Source organism: Ptiloglossa arizonensis, chromosome 3 (assembly GCF_051014685.1).
Source record: "Ptiloglossa arizonensis isolate GNS036 chromosome 3, iyPtiAriz1_principal, whole genome shotgun sequence".
NCBI lineage: Eukaryota > Metazoa > Arthropoda > Insecta > Hymenoptera > Colletidae > Ptiloglossa > Ptiloglossa arizonensis.
In genome coordinates, this window is record NC_135050.1 from 20,369,216 (window position 1) to 20,395,031 (window position 25,816).

A 25,816-nucleotide genomic window follows, 5' to 3' on the forward strand; every position below is an offset into this window, starting at 1 on the left:
GGCCTAAGGACAAGATGGATCGTTAATAAAAGTATTCCGCGTAATGTTCTTCCCCCTGTTCGATATTAACGACAGAGTTAGGTGTTTGTTCTTTCCGCGTATCGTGTACGATCGTGTAGGAGATCGGATTTATTAGCCGACTTATCGACTTTCGCGAGGAATCGTGTCGACTTTCTCGTCGGTACTCGAAGGAATTGTAATCACGTTGTCGCGCGCCAAGGTGGAAACTTTTCCATTGATTTTCGCGATATTGTGTACTCTCGATCCGCGAGAGAAACTTATCGTTTTCAACAAGTTTTCGACCCTCCACCGTCGAGTTCTCGCGAGGAGTCGCGTCGTTCTTTTCTTTCGAACTCGAAAGAATTATAACCCAGTTGCGTCGACTTTCCCGTTGATTTTCGCGTCGCACTTTTCTGGATATTTTCTCGACCCGCGAAGGGAACGTATCGTTTCGACCAAGTTTCGAATCTTCTTTCGACCGAACCTCCGTTCGAGAGGCACGCATTGTTCCCCGAGTTCATGAATAATCATGGCCGTAGGGGATCGGAGATGCGTTAACCAGCGAGGAATCGTGTCAACTTTCTTGTCGTTACTTTCCCTCGGCGGTGTCAAAGGAATTGTAATTACTTCGTCGACAACTTGGAAACTTTCCCGTTGATTTTCGCGTCATTTTTTCCCGGCATTGTATTCTCTCGATGTACGAGCAGAACAGTCTCTTCGTGCCAGTTAACGGAGAATCTCGACGGTTAACGAAACGATAATCCTTTCGCGTCGCTCTAACCAGCGTTCTCTCGATACGGAATTTGTTCTCCAGGCGGAAAAAAGTGCCGGTAGCCAGCCATTGTGCAAAATGGCAATATTGTTTCGATACGAGGATTATTTCAGCGTTTCTCGATACACGTGTTTCCCCTTATTTTTCAAAGGACGAACAAACGAGACTCGTCCTCGTGCAACAGCGACGCGCAACTCGCCGCAGTTGTTCGTACGACAAACGCTTCAATCAACTAACGCGATTCGGCGCGTGACCGAAGAAACATAAACGACCTGTTCGTTAAAATACAAACTCTCGACGATCGATCGAGAATTTGGAATTGCGACTCCGATTCTATACGGCTCGTTTATTTTACATCGAGGCAATAAAATTTCTATACAAAAGTCAACGAGTTTAGCCTCGACTCTCGGTGGCTGGGTCGAGAGGGACCCGTACCAAAGGGTCCAAACTCGTTTAACTTTTCCGTACAAATACTATCGTTGTGCGGACATTGAAAAACGGAGCGATGAATCTGAAAATTACAAGGTGAAACTTTCTCAATTGTTCAATAAACAACATCTATCGCGTAAATTGGCGAAAAAGAAATTTTTCCTCGTTTTGCACGTTCTGCATCGTCCAAGCGTTACAGACCACTTCGAATTTTCGTATTCCCATGCAAGCGTAAACTCGACCGGGTCTACGACGACCCAGTCGTCGCGAGCGTCGATCGATCGATCGTTAAATAATTTTAGCTGCAAAAAAAAAATTCCTCGTTGCGGTGTATTCACCGAAACGAGTAGTCGACGAAAAGGGTCGGGATGCGACAACAGATGGACAGAATTGCATCCACCCCCACGGGGGAGCTCGTTAACGAACGAATCGACGCGAAAGAGGCATTCGCGCGTTTTATTAACCGTAATCGTTGAATTTAATAAACGTAGCACCGTTTCCATCCACCGCGCCACCGTACTCCTCGTTACAAAATCGCGACGGGATTTCTACGCGAGATCATCGACGAACAAGTCCGCTGTTTTCGCTCGAGGATTATTTACCAAGTTTCTTATCAATTATTTCCCCGTGCACGAGACGTCCCGTGTCTTCGCGTTTTTCTCCGTGGCGCTATTTTCTCTCAGTCGCGACGCGCATACAAAAGCACGAGTTGGACTCGAAGAGGCCTCCTCGCGAAACGGGGGACATAAAAAATTCCGTTTCGCGAGAGAAAGAGAGAGAGAAACGCTAAGATTCGTAGGTACCTCGAGTTCTGGACGCTTCGGACGCTTTCGTCTCCAAAATTTATGTAAAATAATAGCCAACCGTGAGAATACGAAATGCGGTCGATTTATATTCCACACGGGGCATTAGCCGGGACGATAAACAACGAAAGATCGCGACGAGCTATAAATATATTTGAAAGACGATGCTAGAGACGAGAGAGGAACGAGGACGCGAGTCGCAACCTGGAATCACGTTGTTAACCGTCCGGCACGGGCCGAGCCACCGACTAATATCTAATTCCCTCTCGTATGTTTATCCTCAAAGGGACGTTCGGGTACCGTGGGTCAATAGCTCTTACCGCGATCGAGCTTACCAGGGGTAATCCTTCTGCAAAAATAAGAGTGGAAAAAAAATATAGCCAAAGAGACGGAGATCACGTGCCCAAACAACTTCTCGGCTCATCTTCCCGGTTCCGAGTGGCGCGTTGTCGGGAAAAACGAAAAAACGATCCGCCAGCTTTGCCCGGCCGAGCGTAAAACACGCTCCGCTGAATACGTCAAAGCGGAAGAAGCTTCGGCATATTATGCGAACGATATCGCCGCGTACCGAGAGACTCGTCTTTTCTTCTCGGTGTAATTCTCGCTATTTGCGGTATTCGCCCTCTTGGTAACATTTAAATATCGTCGGACAAGATGTACCGGAATCGCGTAATACGTAATTGGAGAAAGTTTCGCATCCGCGGCGACCTAATTCGATTTTCGAACGAAACTTCGGCCAACCGACGAAACAAAGCCGCAGAAGGATACACAAGAAGGAGAGAAGGATGGTACACAACGCGAACGCGTCTACCGTCAAAAGGATGAAAACAGGGGGAACTGATTAACCGACTAAACAATTTCTTGAGAAGCAAATTCGCGTAAAAGCACCCACCCGCCAGACGTTTGGTAAATAAATTCGGAATCCTCGCTCACGTTTTTTTAACTCCACCCGGAGCACCGTTCTCCCGCTCGCTTATTTACCGTCGTTGAAAAACGAAGCGAAAAGAATCGCGCTTTGCTCGTCCTGGCACGAGAATCCCTTTGGTGCGGTACAGCGGAGAAGGAAAAAAGCACCGAAGGATTACACGAAGAATTGCGAAGAATATTCGAAATCGAACGATTTGGAATCGCTCGTCGATAACTGGCTATCGAAACGCGTTCACGTACGAGTGAAGCGAATTTGTATCGCGCGAAAGTGTGTTCCATTGCGATCTTGAAACGAGTAATTCTTATCTACGTCCAAGGTAACGTACTTCCTCGATCGAAGGTGCGATTTTAATTTTAACGCGAAGCAGAAACAAAAATCGCGTAAACGTCGAGAAAGTTCAAGAGTCATCTTGGGAATCCTCGGCCCGAAAATGAAGGTAACGTCCGTCCTCTCGTTTTTAAGTAACATCCATCCTCGTAATCTTCACCGGAAAAGGATCATCCGTTTCTCCGTTTCTTCTTCGATTGACTCTCCTCGACCGTTACGGGCCACGAGGTTGCAGCGGCGATAATTTAGTTATCGACTTTGCGCTGATAACTAGGTTCGAGTGGAGCTGAGCGCATCGACGGCGTCTTTAAATTGTGCACCAAAAATCTATTAAAAGCTTTAATTTTAAAGTTCTCTGTATAATTATTTCTCTCTCTCGTGTTTACGAATAGCGAAACGAATTATTCGACACCGTGTGGAAAATTTAACCTATCCCATCGCTTGGTATAGTTAACGTATTCAACCACGCGTCAAGTTATATAAAGATACGAGCAATAAGGTCTATCGACCGAACTCTCTCCGATCTACCTCTAAAATAGGTCTGTATCCCTTGAATAAAGCTCGCGCAACCGCGACGAGGGTCGTAAACCACCAACGGAAAAATCACGACGAACGAAAGTTCGGAAGACAGGTGAGATTCTTGGTAAGAGCGCGCAGTAACTCAGCCTGCCCTCCGTCAAAAGTTCCAACTTTGCTCCGCCCAGCTTTTCAGCCTCCTTTCCCTTAAGGACCCTTCGTTACTCTCCAGTTGGCATTAACAGTGATGTAGCACGTGAAACGTCTTATCCAAATTCTTCGCTTGTGCCAACCGTCTCGGTGGTTCGCGCACCTTCGAAGAAACCTTGACGCATCGATCTGGGATGCACGGGAACAAGAGTGTCACCGTCTGAGATGCACTCGATCGTTTGCGCGTATTTGCTAATTATTTGCGAGTCGACTGCCCGAGCGATCAGCTTTTCATCGCACTCGAGGGTCGACAGTTTCGACTCGAGTTTACCGAACCCTCGCATCGTGCACGAGGGAGCTTAACCTTCTTCTCGTGGACCGTCGTAAATCTATCGGTAGATTAGAACTGCTATCCGAAATATCTCGTCCATCGACTCGAACCGACACACGGTTCGTATTATTCGGAATGGTCTATCGAACACGGATGTCCTCTTAATTTTCGATGTGTCGTATTTTCGATCAAATGACGAATTCAACGATCGTTGATAAGACGATTTTGAATTTACCTTGAAAAGAAACTGTACAGTGTTAAAAAGTGAAGCTCGCCTCTCTGAAAATATAAAACACAAACGGGAACGACACTCGACGAGACACCTTGGATAAAATGTATTTCCATGAAACTTTTCCGATCGAATCGACAGGGAACGAGTCATTTCGGACAGTAGTCTCTATCGGGTCAGCCTGTGTATCGACTAACGAAATCCAATTGGTCTCCCTTTCGTTCGAATTGCTCGACGTATCGGATAAAATCGGAAAGAAAAAGCTAGACCAACGGTCAATTTCTGCCAAGCTCCGTTTCGTATTACCAACCATCGAAACGACGGATTTCCGCGGTTCTCGCGTTTCGACACCTTCGATGATTCTTACCGATCTCGTATCGGTAAATTACCACGAACCGAATCAACTCCGCGGTACAAAAATCTTTCCGAGAGTCTTTCTCGGTGGTCTCGCGTCTTCGTCTCTCGGTCGATCGGCTCTTGTTTCCACGAAGCTGTTAACACCGAAACCCTTTCATCGTGGGACGTTTCGTTCAGACGGGGGTCCTCGAACGCCCCGCGTCTCGAAAACCTCTGGTCGGCCTTGACGACTGCACGAAGAAACGCGACGGTTCGCCATCTGGAAAATGCATTGTGCATTACCGGCCACCTCGGCTCGGTCCGTGCGCGCGAAACGGCACGCCAATGAGGCCGGCCGTGGCGAGACGAGAGGGGAAACGAAAAATCCCCATGGCACCGGGCGAACGATTCGAGTGCACTCCGACGAGATCAAAGCTAACGTACGCGACGACGTACGCGTTCGCGGAAATAAAAGGGTCGAGGCGAGATCATGGGACCCCCCAAGTGCGGAGACCCCCGTCTAGAGCTGCCGATACCTGACGGGTAACCGTCGCTCTCGTTCCCGGGGAAAATAAACTCCGAAATCTCGGAACCGTGAACACCGTTCTGGAAATTGCGAACCCACGGTACTCGAACCAGTTCGCAACGTTATCGAGTTCTCGCGAGCTGCGACAAATTTGAAATACCCGAGGACTGGTAACGGTTTCGTTCCAATTAAAATTTCCTTGACAGCGAATTGAAAGAAACAAAAAAAGAGAAAACTTTCGTCGACGATGGAACGAAAATTAGAATTTCGATCGCACGGTGAAATGTTTCACGACAAAATCGTTTCTTCGAGTGAAATTTTGCCCGTTTTCGGCGGGGATAAAAGATTTCTCGGCGCGGCGAGTATTTTGTTCCGTTTACTCGGTACGTGGTAAAGTTCGTCGAGAATCTAAGAAAAATAAAGTTTGTACAAGATACAGCGGGGAGCGTGTATTCTCGTGTATGATTTTCAAGAAAAGACGGGTAAATATTCGTTCAGATTGTTCGTAGAATTTATCTTGTATCGAGAGCGATTTAAAATACATAGTCGTGGCCTGCCGAATGCAAGGAAACGATCGAACTTGTACGTTGAGAAATTCTTAAGTCAATGGAAATCCCCGTTCGACGCAGAAGCAATCGCGAGAGCTCGGTGCGAGTTCGATGGGTTCGTAAGTTACAATTTTTCTCCGCGAGGTATTCTTCGAGGGGAAGTAATTGAAATTCAAAAGTTCGCGATACGTTTATCGATTACAAGATGCGGTTATTTTCCCTGCGAGCGAACAGATTCATAGGGCGATCTATTCTTCGGAAAATATTTCGCTCGTGTCGTTAATTATTCGCCGAGTGCGACGTTCGACCGTTCGCAGCAACGTGCGTGCATAATTTCCATTCCCGCGTGTACCGAGCGCGCCATTGTCGACGAATTAACGAGATCGAGAACCTTGGAATCGAGAGGAACCAGCGAAATAATTCCGTTCGTCTTCTATCGATGGGTTTAAACGCGACTAAAAGGTACATTCGTAAACACCGAGACTTCGTATACCGTGAACTCGTGGAACTCGAACAGACTGCGCTACAGAATCTACACGAAGTTAACGGAATACCGAAACGGACCAAAGTTCACCGAGTGAAGTTATTCGTGGGCGGAATAATGTTTGTCGACTCGCGTTATCTTCGGCTCGAAAACCGTCCTTCCTCGGGACGTTCCCAAACACTTTCTTTACCGTGTTGTTGATCAAATTGGAAATTAAAAATTTATTTATCGAAATAAAAACTATTTCCGCGCGTGGACGAGCAACGTTCCAAACCTGTTCGCATTCGAACGTGTAACAATTTCAACAGCGACGAGTGCGTTACCCGAAAAAGTTGATCCTGGTGGTGTACCACGCGCGGGTCTTCTCTGACCCAGAAAGAATTTCGTAAAGTTCAAATGTAGCGTTGGTACAGTTATACTTAGAAACAAAGAAAAGTAGGATAAAACGATAGAATCTTTGCTCAAAATTTGTCTTGCAAAGGTCAAATTACGGGTCTATATGGACCCGGGCGTGGTCTCTCCCGTACGAAATTATCGGTACTGCAAAGATTAACCGTAAATGAACAAAAAACTTGAACGAACACCGATATCTATTTCGTGCACGATAGTCTCCGTACGTTTCTGTTAATAACTATTGACGAAGCGTCGAGTATCACTGCTGCGAAAGACATAACGTTCCGAACGGGTTAATAGACGTTCGCGAACGTTCGAATAATTTAAGTGCAACGGAATATTGGCCACGAGTAGAAGGAATCTCTCGGCGGGTAAATGTTTGCAAAACGTTTCGTTCAATGACGGAACAATACGTCCGAAAAGGGTAACTTGGTCGAAACATCCCTCTCTTCGAGAGGCAAATCCGCGAACAGAATGTCTGCCAGCCGCGATAACGCAACCGTTCCACCCTGAAGTGCAAAACCGGTAGGGTTAAACTGATTTGTGTTCATTAACGCGTGCACCCACGCACGTACGCCCGTTCACGGATAAATCAATATTTTCAAACGCAGCCGCCCTACAGATAATGGATTTATCTGCGCGAAATCGTGCAGCCGGTGCCACGACGCAGGTCGCAAAATCGGCGCGTATGTAACAGCAAAGGGGGATCATAATCCTCGCGCGGTATCGCGAATTTACCTAATCCCGTGGACATCCGATTAATGAGTAAAAATCGGTTCGAAACACCGACAAATCGATCCGAACGACTCAACGAGTCGAACGTTCGCCGGACAATTGGTTATTAATTCGACTCGGTTTACCAATGCCAAATGACCGAGGTAACGACGAAACGTTTTCATAAAGCAATATTCCCCGCTATTTTCCCAGCAAATTGAGTTAAATAAGCCGTACCCCGCTCAAATTGAATATGTACTTCTGCCCGATAAATCCATAATGTTCCACCATCGCGTTCGATCGCGTTAAATGTGATTCCTACCGCTGTAACCGTGCTTATTACAAATTAAACGCCACTCGATGATACGTCACTCGAGCGAAGTAGAATCCGTTGAGAATCGTGTTCGATGGTGTGGCGTGCGCCCTCCGAACCGAATAATCCGCCATTTTTCTTCCTCCGAGCGCGACGCGCGTTTATTTTATCGTTCGGCTCGACGATACGTCGCGGAAGATACGAGAGGATACAGAGGATCCCCACGCTCGACGCGAAATATTCCCGACCAATCGAGAGAACGAACGAACCGATATCAAATTGATATCGATGCGAAAAGGGTGTCACGAAATAATCATTACCGCTGAGAATGTTTCCCGTTGATTCGAGGGATCCTTGCTTCGAACTTTGGATTTATCACGCGAGGATCGTTCGCGCGTTGAAAGTGTACTATGCGTTGCCGAGAAGCTGACGAGCGAATGAAATGCGGGCACGATTGTTCGTGGTGTATTTGTCACACATGTACAGTCACGAATACCGCTACACGATACTGAACGTCAGATTCTAAAGCTCGTATCTTTTTTAAATTATCCGTTTGTACGAATTTTTCGAACAGAATTGTATATTTGAAGACCGATCTACTTCGTTCATCGTTCAATATCGAATTCGTTTGAAAATTGGATACAGGTGTAGCGTGTAGAAACGTTCGCGCGTAGAACGTTCGATTAAAAAGTAATATCGAGGAGATAATGTTTTCTTTGGCGAGTTCTCTCTGCAGAATGGTTGGAAAGCGAGTACCATTGGATAATGTTCGAGGGAAAGAATCGATCGTTAGAAATTGACACGAGACAAAGAATAAAATTTACAAAATGCATTAGAACGCAATCGAGACAATATTGGCGGATTACCTTCGGCATACATCGACAGATTTAATCGGATACAGAGCTGTAATCTCAATGTCAAACTGTCACTGTTTGTAAAATTTTCATAAATCCTTCGGTATTTGTACGTACACTAGGTAAACAGCTATACATCATCATCGCGCAGCGGAGATTCCTCAGTCGCGATATTATTTAAACATTGACAGATCCCTCTGCGAACAACACGAAGACGAACGAAAGTAGCGCATGCCAAAAATAACCTTACGTAACTTTATTTTCTACCCTATTGGCAGAAAGTGATTCATTTCTTTGGCACACACGTGTGCACGTGATCCATACATTGTTTTAAATATCGTGACGCGGCGGTGTCGGTTAAAATTCCGTATAAATATTCGTTATTGAATCTCCAGAAGATACGACCCGATCGTATCGAGATCGGTAGAGATGGAACAACTGTGCCTTCGATTGTTCTTAATTTCGACGCGGAACAACGAGTCGTTCCGTTGAAATCGTTGTAAAAATGATCTAATCGAGTTTCCGACGAATTTCCACGGTTACTCCGCGCAATAAAGCCGAGGACCAAATACGAATTTAATGCAAGATCTAATAGGGGAAACAGTAGCGAATATCGAGATTTACGCGTATTTTTGTGTCGACGAAATGGACACTTGCCAGCCGATAGACTAATTTAGATCAAGGTCTTGGAAGCGATTCTCCAACCCCCGTAAACTTCCATGCACAGATACCGGCAAATATTTGTGGCACACGTACGGGCGGGGGTGGGGTGGAAGGACGTGTCAACATTTCCGCTGTGCAAACTAACAACGAATCGAGGGAGGCAGGAAACGTTCGAAGTGTGTCGTCAGGCGGCAAGAATTCGGAACGAAACTCGCGCACGAACTCGACGGAGGAGCGGCTCGAAACGCATTAATTGCAGCCGCGTGCAACCACCGATTACGTTTTACGATTAGTTCGTGGAAACGCCCGTTGTTCGACCGCGAACAGTCGGATGCGCGTCAACCGCGCGCGATTCCGGACGAGGAACGTTCGTTTCCTCGTTCTACGATCAAATTTCTTGGGGATTTTTGAATCGAAAAATCCTCGATCTTCGACGAATTAGTATCGTTTCGCGCGATGAACGAGAAATTTCTGTGATCAAATTTCTTGGAGATTGTTGAATAAAAGAATTCTCGATCTTCAACGAATTAATATCGTTTTGCGCGATGAATGAGAAATTTCTATGATCAAATTTCTTGGGGATTTTTGAATCAAAAAATCCTCGATCTTCGACGAATTAGTATCGTTTCGCGCGATGAACGAAAAATTTCTGTGATCAAATTTCTTGGAGATTGTTGAATAAAAAAATTCTCGATCTTTAACGAATTAATATCGTTTTGCGCGATGAAATAAATATTTTTCAATATTCGAATTATACCGGGCTATGCAACGAACGTCTCGGAGCATTATAAACGAACACAATCGAGAGAGCCAGCCTCGTAATGTTTATCGAGGACCACGGTCGAACTTAATTGGCCGCTCAAGGCCGTTTCTCCGAACGCGAATCAGACGACGCTTCTACATTATGGCGGACAACCCGTTAGAAAGATCGAAGCGGAAACGTCCAGACAGAGCAACGAATACAGAGCAAACTTGTTATTCGCTCGTTGAACAGAAATTATAGTTCGAATTATCGAATAAAATATTTCACAACGAACGTATAAAAATGTAACCTTTCGACCGAATGAATCGCCGCGCGTTGGTTTTATTCCTCGTCTTTTGTTCGAATAAAATTTGTCCCCGTACGTGGGCGTGGACGGTATCCTTGTGTGGTGAATTAATTTTGACCCTGACAATCGTACAATACTTTTACAGAAAAAAAGGTGTCGATCGATCGAGCGGTATTTTATACAAAAATACACGGATGGTTTACCCCTCGAATTGTTTCAAATATCGCGGATGAATATTCAAAATAAACGTTCCAACGAGGCAATACCGTTTACAACCTAAATAGAAGTCATCCGTTGATGTCACTTCGAATTGTTTTTAGTTTCGTACCAAATAACTGCCTCTAATGGAGTCAAGATACGTACCGAAGTTCACTCACATTTATTACGAATTCGTAACAATTTCGAAACGTACAAATGATCGTTTCAATTTTCTTTAAATAATCTCGGGAAGAAATCTGAACGAATGCACGCAGTTGAAACACTAACGCTATTGTTCGAGAACAATTTTCCACGTATTCGAAAAGAATCTCGAGTAGAAATCTGGACGAGAGTAATTGGAGAAACGATTTCGTACCGAATCTGAATAACTGTTTCAAAGAACACGGAATTCGAAAACGTGCAAACATTCCGATTCGGAAGAGAGACGAATACGAACGCTCGATGCGCGGGTATGCTCGGTCTGCAGTAGTTAAATGGTAAAAACACGCGGTGGTTAATAGAACATCAAACGCATCGAAAATTGAATTAAACGGAATGGTAAATTCCCGTTCGCGTCCGAAATCGTGAATAATTTATCGGTACGGAGTCGATTTGGAAAAGTTGCTCGTTAATGCCGTTTATATCGAGTGCGAACGCGTGTTTCGATGCGCGATAAACCGAGCCCGGTGGTGCCAGGCACGTTCCAATTCCTCGATACGATTCGGTACAGACGGTCTTGAAATCCTCGACGCGTCGAGCTTATTACAAAGAATCGAGAGGGGGCTCGAGAAGGCGGGGCTTTGGGCAGGATCGCGGGAAGAAATAGACGTCGCAATTTAGGTCGGGAGCGATAAGAAACGTGCCGAGTGCTCGCGGTTATCGAGGCGCCACTGGACTTTTCATTTATCCTTTGAAACGAGGCCCCGGGATTGAATAGAACCGCGAAATCAACAGGCTCGACGGTAAGCGAAAACAATGAGGAGGATCGTTGCTCGTAGAACTTGTTGTACACCGAGGTACGTAAATTAACGGTACTGATAAGCTTTGTTCGTTTGACGCGAATTTGCTTTTGCACGGTCCTGTCTTGCATTATCGGGAGAAGTGATCAGAATTGAATTCGAGATTGACGTTGCCCGGTGTTCGATACCGATACGTATTATCCGACGAGTACAATAAGATCCCCGAGGGAGTGGCCTCGGCGAGTAGGCGGAGCCATTGTCCGCTCGTGTGCCACAATAGCTATTGGGTGTCGTTTCAATTTACATTTATTCTTTGAAACGAAGCTCCGAGATTAAATCCACGGATATAAATAAAACCGTAGAACCGATAGATTCGACAGAAGCGAAAACAATACGGAGGATCGTTCATCGTGGAAATTGTACACCGAGGTACATAAATTAACGGGTAATCTTCGAGGGATTCGTTTGACGCGAATTTACTTTTGCCCTGTCCTGTTTTGTATTATCGGGAGAATTTATCCGAATTGAATTTCAGAGAGACGGTGGCCCGGTATTTAATACCGATACGTATTATCCGACGAGTATAAGAGGTTCCCGAGGGAGTGGTCTCGGCGAGGAGGCGGAGCTAAGCTATTGTCCAGACTTACGGCCCGGCTATCGGGTGTCATTCGATAATGTATAAAAGAAGACTATGGAAAAATTATCAGGGATCTTATCCGATCATATTAACAACCGATACACGTTTTCGATAACTTTAAAATCTACCTACTCGTAAATTTCTACTTTTATTTCGACTCTTAGTTACTCGTGCGACTAGTTAAATCGGTATAAAGCGCATCGTTATTGTATTTACTTTCGGAAACTGTCCATTTCGGTCTCGAACTCTACAATTAAATTTTTTCTTCGACGCGCAAACTGCGCAACCGTGGACACCCGAGAGTTACAGCGAAATATCGAAATTAAATTCGGAACAATATTGTACTTTTATTTACCACGAACAAATACCATTATCCAGGGTCGCGCAGCACGAAACGAAGGACGAATCAAATATCAGGAAGGTAGGGAACAAAGTGCAGCGCGAAAATTGTAATAATGACGTTCGAAATTTGTTTATTTAGCTACCGTGTACGCCAGAACACGAGCGCGGAAAAAAGCACTTGAGCGTATTTTTGTGGGCGGCCGGTGCTGCTTCCGTATCAAGATTTTTCTCCAACATTTTAACAAACAGCGTTACACTCCACCTTTGACGTTGCCCCTCCGCGCCATTTTCCTCATATTCCTCTCAGCGCGAGAGAACTAATTTCATTTTCGTGGAACACGACACACGTCTTTTCGAGTTAATTTTAACGAGTGCTTTGTGCCGGGCTGTACGTTTGATCCGCGCTTATGGTTTTTTAAAAAGTTAAGAGCTCGGGGCGAAGGATTTTCCACGATGCCACGAGGGACACCGTTACAAAAGTTTCGGGCGACGCGCTGTGACACCGTACGATGCGCGATGTGGCCACCGTTACGACGAAATCGAAAGAAAAAATTTTTTACTTACATCGGTAAGTTACAGACGAGTTACTTACATCAACGTGGCCACGGTCTCGCGTATCCGGTGGACTTACCTGCGAACAGAAAGAGACAAAGGTATCATCGATTGGCCAGCCAGTGCGCGAGTTGCGGAACGTTGCAACGCGAATCGAGTTAGGTAGATGTGTTATCACGGTGACAAGGGGCGCGGCGTACGGAGAGAGAAGAACTACGTTAATATCGCGAACAATCCCGCGAATCGACCGTTTTATCGCGAAAATATCGCGGAGGAAATGAAAGTCTCGTTCTCGTGGAAGAGATTAAGAAAAAAAAAAAGTAGGTCGGAATGTACAGGAAGTGTTTGTCAAGGGTTTCATTTATTTCCAACTGGCCGGGGAACGAAAAACCGAACGGACACAATGTTACGGCTTCTTCGTTTCCACCGTTTTCATCGGAATCGCGACCGATACGATCGGAAATATATCGAAACTACGTTTCTCCATTTTGATACCGTGACGTACCTTGGCTACAAAATAGCGGCTAAACAAGCTTCCTCGATTTCTTTCGCAAATATATTACCCACCGTAGCGGACGGAGTAATTTCAACATCGCGAGATCGTTCCATCGGAATTAATCGCCCATATATTGTACAACCTGTTACATTAACCTCAATGGGATAACGGGCGCGATAAATACTCCTGGAGTTTGAATTTATTTTACCGCATCGTCAATGTCTCTCGTTAATATATCGAACGACGATACACCGTACGGGTGTGTACATTGAATGTTATACAAGGTGTTCCCCGACGAAACCAACAAACTTTCTCGGTATTATCGGAAGGCTGTCCGAAACGAACAATATTGTACACGGAGATGTCTAACAGGTGGAAGAATCGGTTAGGGGATTGTTTTGGGTGTACGATTCGAGGCCTCGTTTTCGAGAAAATCGGGTTGGAAGATTCTATCGAGTACCGTGCTCGAATATCTCTCGATTTACTGGATAATGCACGTACACGCAAAACTGTTAATAAACGTATCGTTGTGCGCGTTACAACGATTTATAGATTACGCAATAAATGGAGGTGGGCAGCTGTTAATCGTCCACGAGACAACTGTTTGCGATTGTTCTCGAGATTTCGTAGAGAAACGATATTTCATTCCTTGTTGGCATACCTTGTTACATTTGTACGCACTCGAAGAGTTTCTTTTCGATTCAATCTAACAGGTACATTGATCCTCTTTTTGATCGTAACACCTGTACCGTCTCACCCTGTACAAACCGTGGGTGAACTCCGTTATCGAGATATGGATCGAAATACCGATAAGTTTCGCGTTAGGAAGAGGAAACCTGTGGCTTCCGTGTTCACCTGACCTATCACTATCGAATTCTTTTCTACGAGATAGAACGAAATCGAGGCTGCGTTTAAACGGAAGACTTGATACCTGCGACCAAAAATACGCACAAAATGAATGCACTGCAAAAGTACACTGCAAAGTTACGTAGATGTAAAATGTAATTTGAACGCGTCCGATTATCGTCCGGTCGTATCCGTGATATTATTTTCATCGAGTGAACGATACGATAAAAGTATCGTGTACGAGAACCGAAATCTAGAGAGAATGAAGTTTAAACTTACGATGTAAGTTTACTGATGTGTTGTAACACGTGAAATACACGGAGGGATAAGAAAAGTCGAACAAGTAGAACATATTACCCGATAACGTTAAACATCGTTGCAATATTCATTTGACAGTTAGATACTTATAAATACCAGTTCCATTTCATTAGACAAACATCTATTATTTCGAACCACCGTGTGGAACTTCTGTATCATAAAAAAATCCTTTCAAAGTGTTCAACTGCTCGAAATAATATTTCGAAACCAACAAGACTAAAATTTGTCGACTACAAATTGTTGTTTCGCATTGACTAAAAATGCAAAACATCCCGTACACGATCCTTTTGCTGTGACAGAGGCTCGAAAATCTCCGTATAATTTACAGATGTTTTACAGTTGTCCGGTTATGCCATCGGGATGGAGCAATTAGGATGGAATCCGGTCGGCGGTCCTTGGCAATTGTTGGGGAAATAACGAGGAACAACGGAGGAGAAGCGATCGATAAAATTGATGGTCGATCGAATTACCGCGTCGAATAATTGCATCCGAGGCGGAGGGCGACGAGTCGTCGAGGTTCGGGCGGCTCGACGCGGCGCGGCGCGGCGCGGAATAATCGAGTTCCGAGATTGAAGGGAATCCCTGGCATCGGGCGTCATCGAGCGGACTCTTTGTTATTCGAGAGTTCCGTGAACCGCTGTACGTGCCGGCTGATCTTGCGTCAAGAGGATTACCCTCGATCTCCCCTACGAGGTGGTTGCACGCGACTCGCTCGAATTTTTCTGTCCGCGAATCGTTCTCGCGCGTGAGCCACACGCTGCTCGCAACACCGGATGAAGTTATCCGCGAGTCGAGCGCACACGCGTGCAGCTTTTGATCGAATCGAGACGTTGTAACCCTACCAAAAACTGATAACATTCCTTTTCCCACACGTTCCCGTAACAACGCATGAGACTCTTTCCGCTCCCATAACAACGCATGACACTCCATACGACAGACCACTGATAACCGAAATTCCTTTTGCATACGTTTCCATAACAACTCATGAGACTCTTTCCGTTTCCATAATTACGCATTCCTTACATAACGCAGGATACTCGGAACAAGAACAATATAAAAACCCGACACATAGGAGACAGTTCAGTCTTGACCTGTGAGTAGAACCGCACGAATCTACGACCGACGGTACCGCAATTAAAGTGTAATACGAAAGAAAATAATAAAGAGTTCATCTCCCGTTGGAGATCAACATTTTTTGTATCAAATCCTTAATTAATACGTGACAACGTTGTGAGCGCGTTTCAATTCCTCTTCGGTCGGAAGAAGACACAAAGTGATATGCTCCGCGCTCGGATCGCTAAGGAACGAGAAAGTCGTGTATTTTCGTCCGCAAACCGTGAAACGTAATAGCGACGAGTGTGTCGTCCCTGGATTAGTAACATTATTACGGGGTATTACCGCGAACGAAGGGAATAAAGTCTCAGGATGTACGGTGACTGACAGAAATATTACGATGGAACACACATATCGCTACACAGCTGGCTGCGCAGTTCTGCTCCCCTACTGGGAGATGATTTCTCTAAAATCTCAAGGTTTTAGGCCAACGTGACTTAGACTGATCTAGCTCTCGCGAGAGATCGTTGAGAGGTTGTAAGATGTAAACATATGTGTATGAAACGTTGAAACGAAAATGTTCCGTTTGAAATTAATTACACGATTCGAAGGATTTCATCGAGGTGCCAGTTTCTGGTAGCAGGAAAGCTTCGAGTGCAAAGGGTTAAGCTTTACAAGGTGGGTACTTTCACCCTTGGTCGTTCTTTTCGAACAACTACCGCCATCTGTACGTTAGGTCGGGAACTTCCGGGACTACCCCGTAAACTAGACGATGGGGTCAAGTCAAGTCAAGGAAAACTTCACAGTCCCATCGGCTGGTCCCAACTTGCCCGAGACGATCTCCCGCGCCAGCTGACAGCCTACGTTACCCTTAACCCTTTGGACTCGAGAGGAGATCCTAGGTCGCCATCTAATTCGGTGTACCATTATTTTCGATCCGGGAAAACTTGGTGGTTTGGAATTCAAATTGGAATTGAAATATCACGTTCTCGTGGAGTGTAAACAAGCATGTGTGCGAAGTATATAAAAATGTTCCGTTCCAGATTAATTTCACGACTTAAAGAATTTTCTCGAGACGTTGGTTTTTTGTAGCGAAGAACCCTTGAGTGCATAAGGGTAAACTTTCGAAAAGTTCTAAAAATTACGAATAGGTGGCTCACAGACGAGACAGGTGTCTTTGAGTTCGACGAGTAGCGCTCGTACGATCGAACCGGAAGCTTTTCTAAAACTGTGAAACATTGATATGTATATCACGGGGATGGTAACGTGTAAATACTGTCCAACGGTGGTACGTGTTTCATTGTCAGGAAAATCGATGAAACATTCCACGCGTTCGAGCGTTATTCGCGTTCGTGGACGCGGTTCGTGAACGTGTAAACGTTTGAGTGGCGGTGATCAACGCTGTACTTAATTTCGAATTCTCCGTGACAAACTCGACCGAGTTCTCCGGGTCGAGCTCAACCTCTCACCGTGAAACTCGGGTTCAAGTTCCCTGTACAACAATGGTTTCCTTTGCAACAATTACGGACACGGAGTACAGCTATAAAATGAAATACTTCGAGCAAGTAGATTCGCTTCGACTCGTCGCGAGACGAACGATTTGAGCCGGGTTTCGAAGAAGCCTCGTAGCAAGGTAAACGGAACTCTAACGGACGAATTATCGTCAATCAGCCGGAAGTGACAGTGGCGAAACATCAATCGTCGACGACGGATTGACCGCGAACGATCGATATTGCTCTTGTCGTTGAAACTACCGGGCTATCTATCAGTCCCTGACGTTTGGAGATAGATTGAACGACGAGACGGTAGGCGTGTTTGATCCTGCGTCTGTTCATGGTACGGTAACGTCTTTGGTATTCATCCTGAGATAGCTACTAACGATATCGAATTCCGGCAAGATATCGACCGACGGTGCCCTCGAATACATGGAATCACCTCCGTGTAAAAAATTTCTAAAATCCTCCGTTACATTTGATAGCTGATCAACGAGTGCGCAGCACACGGTGAAGAATCGAGATGTCTTTCCCGAGTACGGTGACTATTAAGAATCCACCGTGTCTTTCGTATTCTCAGATGGAATTCTTTCCTTCGAAATAAATAAATAAAAACTCATCGTCGATCATCGATCATCGACACGGTCTCTCTACGCGTTAACGAATCCCGATTGTTACAGAGATCGGGAAGTTGAGAACGTTCTGTGGAGGCGCTACCCACGCTTGCCACCAGAGGGAAATTCACCACCAACCGTTTCCCGCAAGTTCCCGTACCTGCTCCGATCGATGTATATACGATCCCTTATCGATCTTTCAATGTCCCGGCGTACAAGGCAGGGCCTGCTAGGATGCCTTACCGACGAGTCCACTAGCAGGCCCGGGATGAAACGCTCTCCCCACTCCTTTTCATTACTTCCAACATAGAGCCGCCAAAGTTCCGTTTCTACTTTGATTCCGTGTCACGCGGATTAGAGACACCGGGCGCGGTACACCTATCTCCGATTTAAACGCAAAGGGCCAGAAAGTGCTCGTCATATCCGACTTTCGAATGTTCCAAGTTACTTGGGCAAATACCAACAGCAGAGCAGTCGAGAAAATCGGAACAACGACGCACAGTGTCCGATAAAAGGAACACCTCGAGAGCGCCACGGTTACTTGAACTCCGCCGAAACAAGGCGAGCTCGGTAACCCGAGATCCACGGATAAGACGACGCCTTTTAATAAACGCGGAACGGAGGCAAACGGAAGCACGCGGAAGATGTATAGGGCGAGCTGGAATGGATATCGACGTGTGCGGGATCGGGAGCCCGGGTGAACGGGAAAAGTCGGCTGATTTACATTTCGGGGACATCAGGCCGAGCACGGACGTATTATCATAAAAGAATGGCGGTCGGTTTAGCTTTCCCGTAGGACATTATCGGCCACCTGCTGTTTCTCCGACGACGACGACGACGACGACGACGACGAGCAGATCGGGAAACCACGCCTACCTTTTTATCCGTCTCACCGATTCCGACGGTGAAACCGAGAGAGAGGACCACGAATATCGAACACGTCAGCGGGACTCGAAACCGTAACATTTCTCCCCTTGAAACGCGGAAAGACCAAACAATGCCCCGATCGAACGATCAACGATACGATTAACGGTGGAAGATCGGAAATTCGTTCCGTTTTGTCGGTTATTGGTCGCGAACTCGACAATCCGTTCTTCGTTTCGACACGGTACGAAGATTCTAATTGTTTCGAGTTGGGCGCAGTTCGCTGCGATTCGAAACGATAGCTCTAAAAAGTGCGCGATAGAAAGAGTTTTCTTTTCGTATTTACTCGATTTGAAAGTCACTCTGAATTTACGTTCAGAGAGTGTCTATAAAATTGAATGTATTAGAGAGGGAGAGAGAATATTAAAAGCTGAATATGGATGAAAAATATCGAAGAATGAATTCAAACTATCAAGAATATCATCGACCTATTTCTCTATTTTCAATCTTCCGAAACAAATTTCTCTTCAGGTCGAACGATCGTTCGTACAATGTGAAAATAACGAAGCAATTCTGTACGCGTAAATTTCGAGTCGATGTATAACCGTAATGAAACTTACCACCTCTACTCGATCGGTGATCGCTTTCGGTCGAGGTATCGCTAATAGGAATTTCGCTCTGTTCTGTATTTTTCTCGCGAGGCGATATCGCGCAACAGTCGTAGGTGTACACGTACCGTAAACATGGGAAACGATTTGCTCGTTTCCAATGACACTTTTCGAACAGGTTTCGTACACCGATCGGGACACTTTCGGTCACAGGGATTGTTACACCAGCAACGCACCATCTTGAAACATTCACGCGCGAACTCGCAGAGAACGACAACACACCGTGGGAAAGTTTCACCCAAGACCGAAGCGGAGCTTTGTACACATTGACATTCGAAGCAACAGTTTCGACGATGCGAACTTCCCTGAACGATATGACTTATTTCTCGTACGGGGAACATTCGAGGTAAATGGGACAGTCGAACGAAAACAGAACGTACTCGCGTCAGAGCGTTTCACGGAATCGGCAATTCCTGGAACAGCTCTGCGCTTAAACGAATACAGAGGGAGCTAAATACGTTCCAAAGGTACAAACGACCACGGGACCTAACCATTTTGATCGTAGACCTCGTCGAAACAGTGTCAACAATAGGCAGCTAAGCTGGTCAGTTACTCGAAAGGGTAAGTACCGAGACGTTGCCGGCTTGCAGACACGTTAATTGCGAAACAATCGGTTTAGAAATTACACATTTTACGAAGTAAGCTTCCAAGAGTCGGGTCATATTTTTCGAGATTTTTGAACGCGGGATCTTTGAGCTGAAATTCGACACAACGAGATTTTGTTCAATTATCTACTTAACTCTCTTCAATTTCACACGAATTAACATAGCGTTATAAAAGATCCCTAAATTCGAGACATATCGAGTGATCGATTATTCGTCGAACGATTCGTACTCGAAACAATCTATTTCGAAGAATCAACAAGACTTAAAATCGCGATTATTAACAATACGTTTCATCGAACACAGAATACTTTTCCCGATCCACTTTCTTTTTTAATAACAACGACATTTATGGTACTAAGCTACGGCGATTCGTACTGTATAGTCGACTATTTCCTTATCAACTATACGCGCGAACATTTGATCGCGAAACAGATTAGCAAAAAGATACTGAATTAAAATTACATCCGTTTGATTCGCGAACTTACGGTAGACCGAATCGAACGCTTCCCAATGGATGTTCCCGATACTTCGTGGCGGGATATTTTTTTTTCTCTCTTCGAGGACAGGAAAAGAAAACTTTTTGCAACCATAGAACGAACGAACGACCGACTTTGCAGTCGCCATTTATTCTCGTGGCATGTATAACGTGCCCCGCATTCGCGTCACTGCCGATAGAAAAGTCGTAAAGATAGTACCAGCCACCGTGTGGACCCTTTTTTCAATGCAACCGGACCAGCCTTCGAGGCATTACGATAACGCTCGGCTCGCTCTCTGAAACGTTTATAATACTTTGCGCATAGAGAATGTCACCCTCAGGTTAGGTGAATTTTTTACGCTCCGCGATGATTTACGCTGCACCGAATACCACGAATTTCAATCGTAGCGGTACGCTTCGAAATTGGCTCGAAATCCAAACACGGATCGATCGTTTGGAAGAAAATTCGGAATATTTACGGAAGGATTCTTTCGAACATAGTCGAAACTCGACTATAGTGGCTCGATGGTTTTCCAATGAAACAGGAACCGAAAATTTCAATCTACGTGGAAACTGGGTCGAATTCCAAAACCGAGTCGATCGACGCTTTCGATGAAAATTTGGTAAATTTACAAAATGGTTCTCGAACTTTTTACGAAAATAATCGAAACTCGATACAGCGGGTGAAAACTTTTGTAAACGTTCGGGTAGTCTTCGATGCGATCGGTTGAACATATACGAGGTTATGGAAATGAAAAATAAATTTCTGTTAATATATAATACGTGATTACTGATCGCGACTGTTGGAGCATTAACAGGTAACGACGCGTGAATGGTGAAGAACCCAGCGATATCCAAATCGACGTTGCGTTAGCACGCCGTGACCCGAATTTGCCGACGATGTTGCGATTTTCGCGCAAAATAACGCTCTTTTCGAACTTATTCCACCATGTGTTTCCGCTCGATCGAACTATTGAATAAATTGTTAATTATCCACGGATACGTATAAACGAAATCGTAGCTCGTTGTTTGCCAGATCGTGCCGTCCCTTGAAAATAATTGGTAATTAGCGCGTATCTGACGATATTTTTGAACTCCATTTCGTCTTCGCGTAACGAACGAAATTGATATCCGCGCGAGCTGGTAGCATTCGTGAGAGACTCTCGGTTGTAAAAACGCGGGCAAAACTAATCATCGAGGCGCGAGATTTACTGGAGATTGGTCCTCTTACCCTCTGATTGGTGAACGCGTTGGAATCGGAGATGGAGAAGGTGTCGACGATGGAGTCGAATCGAACGAGCTTCTTCGGGTGTTGAGGTTTCTTCGAGCGCGGACACAGCGAGCACATGGCTGAATCCTTCGGTGTCATTGGGGGCATATTCGACGAATATTCACGATTCTTCACGATTTTCCACAATTCTTCTTCACCCTTCGCACTTCACCCCCGTTAACGAAAGATTCACTGTGTTCGACCGTGAGGACCGTTTGGTTAAACGCGTGTAAAATATTATTCGTTCGTTTCGAGAAAGTCTGTCGCTACTTGTACCGTTTCTCGATTTGTTCCCTTTTTTATTTTTTTTTTTTTGGTTTTCTGGTGTAAAGTTTCTGGTCGATGGTACGAGAAACGAATCGAGCGTTCGCGCTCGACGAACTAGACTCGTCGTCTCGGTATTAACAATAACGAAGTTTGTAAATGAACTTGCAGGCAGTGATTCGTGTTATTGTCAGCCATTGGCGTAGCGTTCGGTAGTCCGTCGTTTCGTACGAAGGAGTCTCTCGCTCGATCGTTCGTTAACAGTGTGTTTACGGCGATACAAGTGTACGCAATTTAATTATCTCGATGCGCCCCCCTTTCGCGACCTGGATCAGGATAGCACGAAACGTGTAGCGCACAGTTCGTGATTAATAAGTTAATGTAACGAGCTCCGCGGGATTATTCGTCGTAACTCTTGCTAGAACAATATTGGATCGTTCACGGTCTAAAGGGAAAACGTAACATCCGTATTTCACGAAGTCGAAATTGTCCCTCTGTCTATCGTGAATCATTCGAGAGTACATCCCGTTCTATCGGGGTCTTCTCCATTGCGAATACACGGAATAAACGGAGAGGACTAGACGCGCCGAAATGATAAAAAAGGTTCTCTTTCCATTCGGTGTTTCCAAATTTCGGGTACTTTTGCGTTTCGTTGGAAAGTAAATCGGGAACGAACGGAACGGAATTTTTTCGTAATGCGTTTCGTTTTCGGGACAGTCGATCTCGAAAATACGCGGGACGCGCTCGTGCACGATTAATGAATCTCGATATTTAGATTCTTGTATCCCGATTGTGTTCGTATGGAAACTATTCGAAATTAAAATTAACAGAACAATACTTTTGGTTACAAATTAATTTACTCGTGTTCTCTACAACCGTGTTAACTCTCGGGAATTGTAAAATGCCCTTTTTAATACTCTGCTATGCACGGTATAGGATAGGTAGAAATGTTAATATCTCTCACCTCGCAATTGAATATTTAATCAATCTTTTTCAAATTTGTCCTCGTTTCGTATCATTTCGCGCGTTTAAAATCGGCGCCTCGAAGAGTTAATTCGAATTCCAACGAAAACGCGCGGTATTCCGAACAGTTTCAATATCGATTTTCTCGAGAAACGAAATTCGAAGCGAAAAAACTTTATTCCACGTTTTCCATTTAATTTTGCGCGTGGAATCACCCGCTCGTCGATCGCACCGCTCATTTCGATTATCTCGTGCACCTGGTTCGGAGTTTCTAGGTTAATTATACCGAGAAGAAACGCTCGAAGCGACGAAAACGGATAAGCTCGCGACATCTCTCCAACGCGGACTGCACTCACTGCACAAGTCGGTAATGCAGAAATTCCCGTCGGTCGATGAAAATTGCAACGCGTTCGCAAAACTGCAGTACCGTATGCAGGACGCAAACTCGCTCCTAGGGGTACAGAATAAACCGAACGAACGATAGGATTCCGTTTTCGCGACCGAAACTGCATTACCGATCGAAATTCGAGACTCGAGCTTCGCGCCATCTACCCACGAACAGCGGGTAATTCGAAAACTACTCCGAAGCGTATCGAAACACCGAAGTACGTGTTCGTATACCGACGAATCCTTCGCATTTCGATAGTTGGTTGTATTACGGTTCGTTTAGACACGGTTTTTCGAAACTCAGGATTTCTCTCCGAACATACAGTACCTGGCACGTAACTGGAACCACTCCGTAAGTAATCACTTGAAACGAAAATTGATTCGAACTAATATCGTACGATTTGGTTTCTTCGTAGTCGCGCAGAGGTCACACGGGGATTGAAGATCTTTTTCCAAATGGAATCGTATATTTTCGAATACATTGATCGATCCAGTTCGTCTCTACAAAAAGGTACCGTCTCTATAAAAGCTACTTGGGTCGAAGACCAGTTACTTCGGGACGTATTTTAAGTTCAATTACGCAAAGTGGTGCAACTGTAACCACTTCGATTCCGAAATTGCGTAGAATTGATAAAATTTCGTTAAAAGACGAGATTCGAAAAACGTTGTAACGGGGTTCTAGGACCCCTGAAAATTGGTTACAGGAAAATACGATCGAACGTTCGGTTTGCTCTGTACCACGGTCGTTTCGATACCATCGAACGGGCAAAGAGAGTCCCATTGAAGCAACTTGGAATTTGTCGAAAAGAAAAGTTGCCCATTTGTTCCGTGGAAAAATGACAAATTTGTTAGCCAGGTTGAAACGATTCTGGCACAGTTATTCACCGGATTCCCCCAGCGTGCATCGATCTCAATTTACGTCGGTCCCATTAACGTGGTTCATTTACACCCTGTTTTCGCTAATTACTCTCCATTTGCCGGTGAGACTTCGACCCGGTATTCCTGGGCTCTTGAACAGTTTTTTTCGCCACTCGCGTGGTTATCACTTTTATTCCCGCGGAATCGATAAAAGCGGTTCTCAAAGGACGACGCAAATGTGTGCCAAAGTTTGAGAACCTGAGCACAGGACGTTGAATAAATTTTCTAAAGCCCTGCGCCACTGAGCTATAAATAGAACGAGACAAGTGGACTACAGTCTTATTAACTCGGAGAGATGGACCATTTTTTCACCGCTCCTAGAACAATTCCGGTGAATTTCAACGTTCGCCGTGACTCTAATCTCGTTACCGTTTCAACGTGCCCGAGTATCGACACCGCGCGAGTCGTGATTCTAAATAAAAAAAAAACAAAAAAAAAAAGAAAAGAAAGCAATTACAAATACAAAATAATTTATTCACCGTTCCCGAAACGATTTCAACGAATTTCCACCTGCACCGAAACTCCGATTTCCTAGTCTCGTTGCACCGAATATCGATACACAAAAAAAAACACACACAATAGAATTTAACATTCCTTAAATTTCATCGAAGGACGAAATCCTCCGGATTAGGTCGATCCGTAAAGAAATCAGAAATATTCACATCGAATCGTATATCGTACGATAATTACACTCCCAAACGGAAAAATTTCCCTTCTTGTTCATCCCCCTATGAAACAACACAAAAATTTCCTTCGGAAACGATCGGTGCTCCGACCATTCGATCCTTCGCACGTACCCTTGACAACTAGAAACACCGAGACCAATTCGTACGATAATCATCCCCCGGAATGACGTTCGTGGTGTTCCCTATGCCCCGTAAGAATTCCGTAAATTTCGTCCAAGGACGGTCGGTGCCTTTACGGTTTAATCGTCGGGTTAGGTTCGATGATCGATACCGATCGATTTCGTCCGAGAACGAGACCCGTTTCTTCGTTTCGCGACTGAATAATTCCTATCTCGTGTCTCCCGCCCCCGAGCACCCTCTCGCTACTCGATAAAATTTCACCGAGCGTTGTCTAAATAATTTCCAAAAGGAAGTGGGCGCAGCTCGCCGGATGTCACTCAACGATATAATTTGTCTCCTCGCGGAATACAATGGGAACGCGTACACGCTCGAGAACGCGTCCGAGCAGATGTATATGTATATGTATATACACATATATATAGCGTGAGGCGGGTGAAATCGAATTATTCGCGACTGCAGCTGCACCGACGAGTCGAGTTTCTCGCCGCGTGCTCGAACGAACTAACGAGACTACTAGGAGGACCGATGCGCGACGTTGGAAATCGCGAGGCACGGCTAATTTCCATTAAGCTGCACCGGCGAGTGGCACCGGCAGCGTGCCGTCCTTAATTAGCAACGAGAGCACACGCAGCGCTAACTTGGAGACAAGGGGCCCAATTGGTCCATTGTTACGGGGGAACCGGGTTGTAAACTAGCGTCGCGACAACGAGAACTTGTTATCGT

At 45.2% G+C, this 25,816-nt stretch overlaps 1 protein-coding gene across 16 annotated transcripts in view; it reads right to left on the reverse strand.

The window, feature by feature from the left end:
- LOC143144991 (disks large 1 tumor suppressor protein-like) overlaps nucleotides 1-25,816 on the reverse strand; it is a 796,996-nt gene that overhangs the window by 274,489 nt on the left and 496,691 nt on the right. Inside the window, exon 1 of one of the 16 annotated variants that reach the window (XM_076307936.1) lies at nucleotides 21,717-22,546. The exons of 14 other annotated variants lie outside the window; for them this stretch is intronic. In XM_076307936.1, the coding sequence (XP_076164051.1) occupies nucleotides 21,717-21,863 (147 nt within the window). In that variant the 5' untranslated portion in view covers nucleotides 21,864-22,546. Of the gene's footprint in view, nucleotides 1-21,716; nucleotides 22,547-25,816 lie in introns of those variants that run through there. One more of the 16 variants, XM_076307937.1, reaches the window with a different exon arrangement.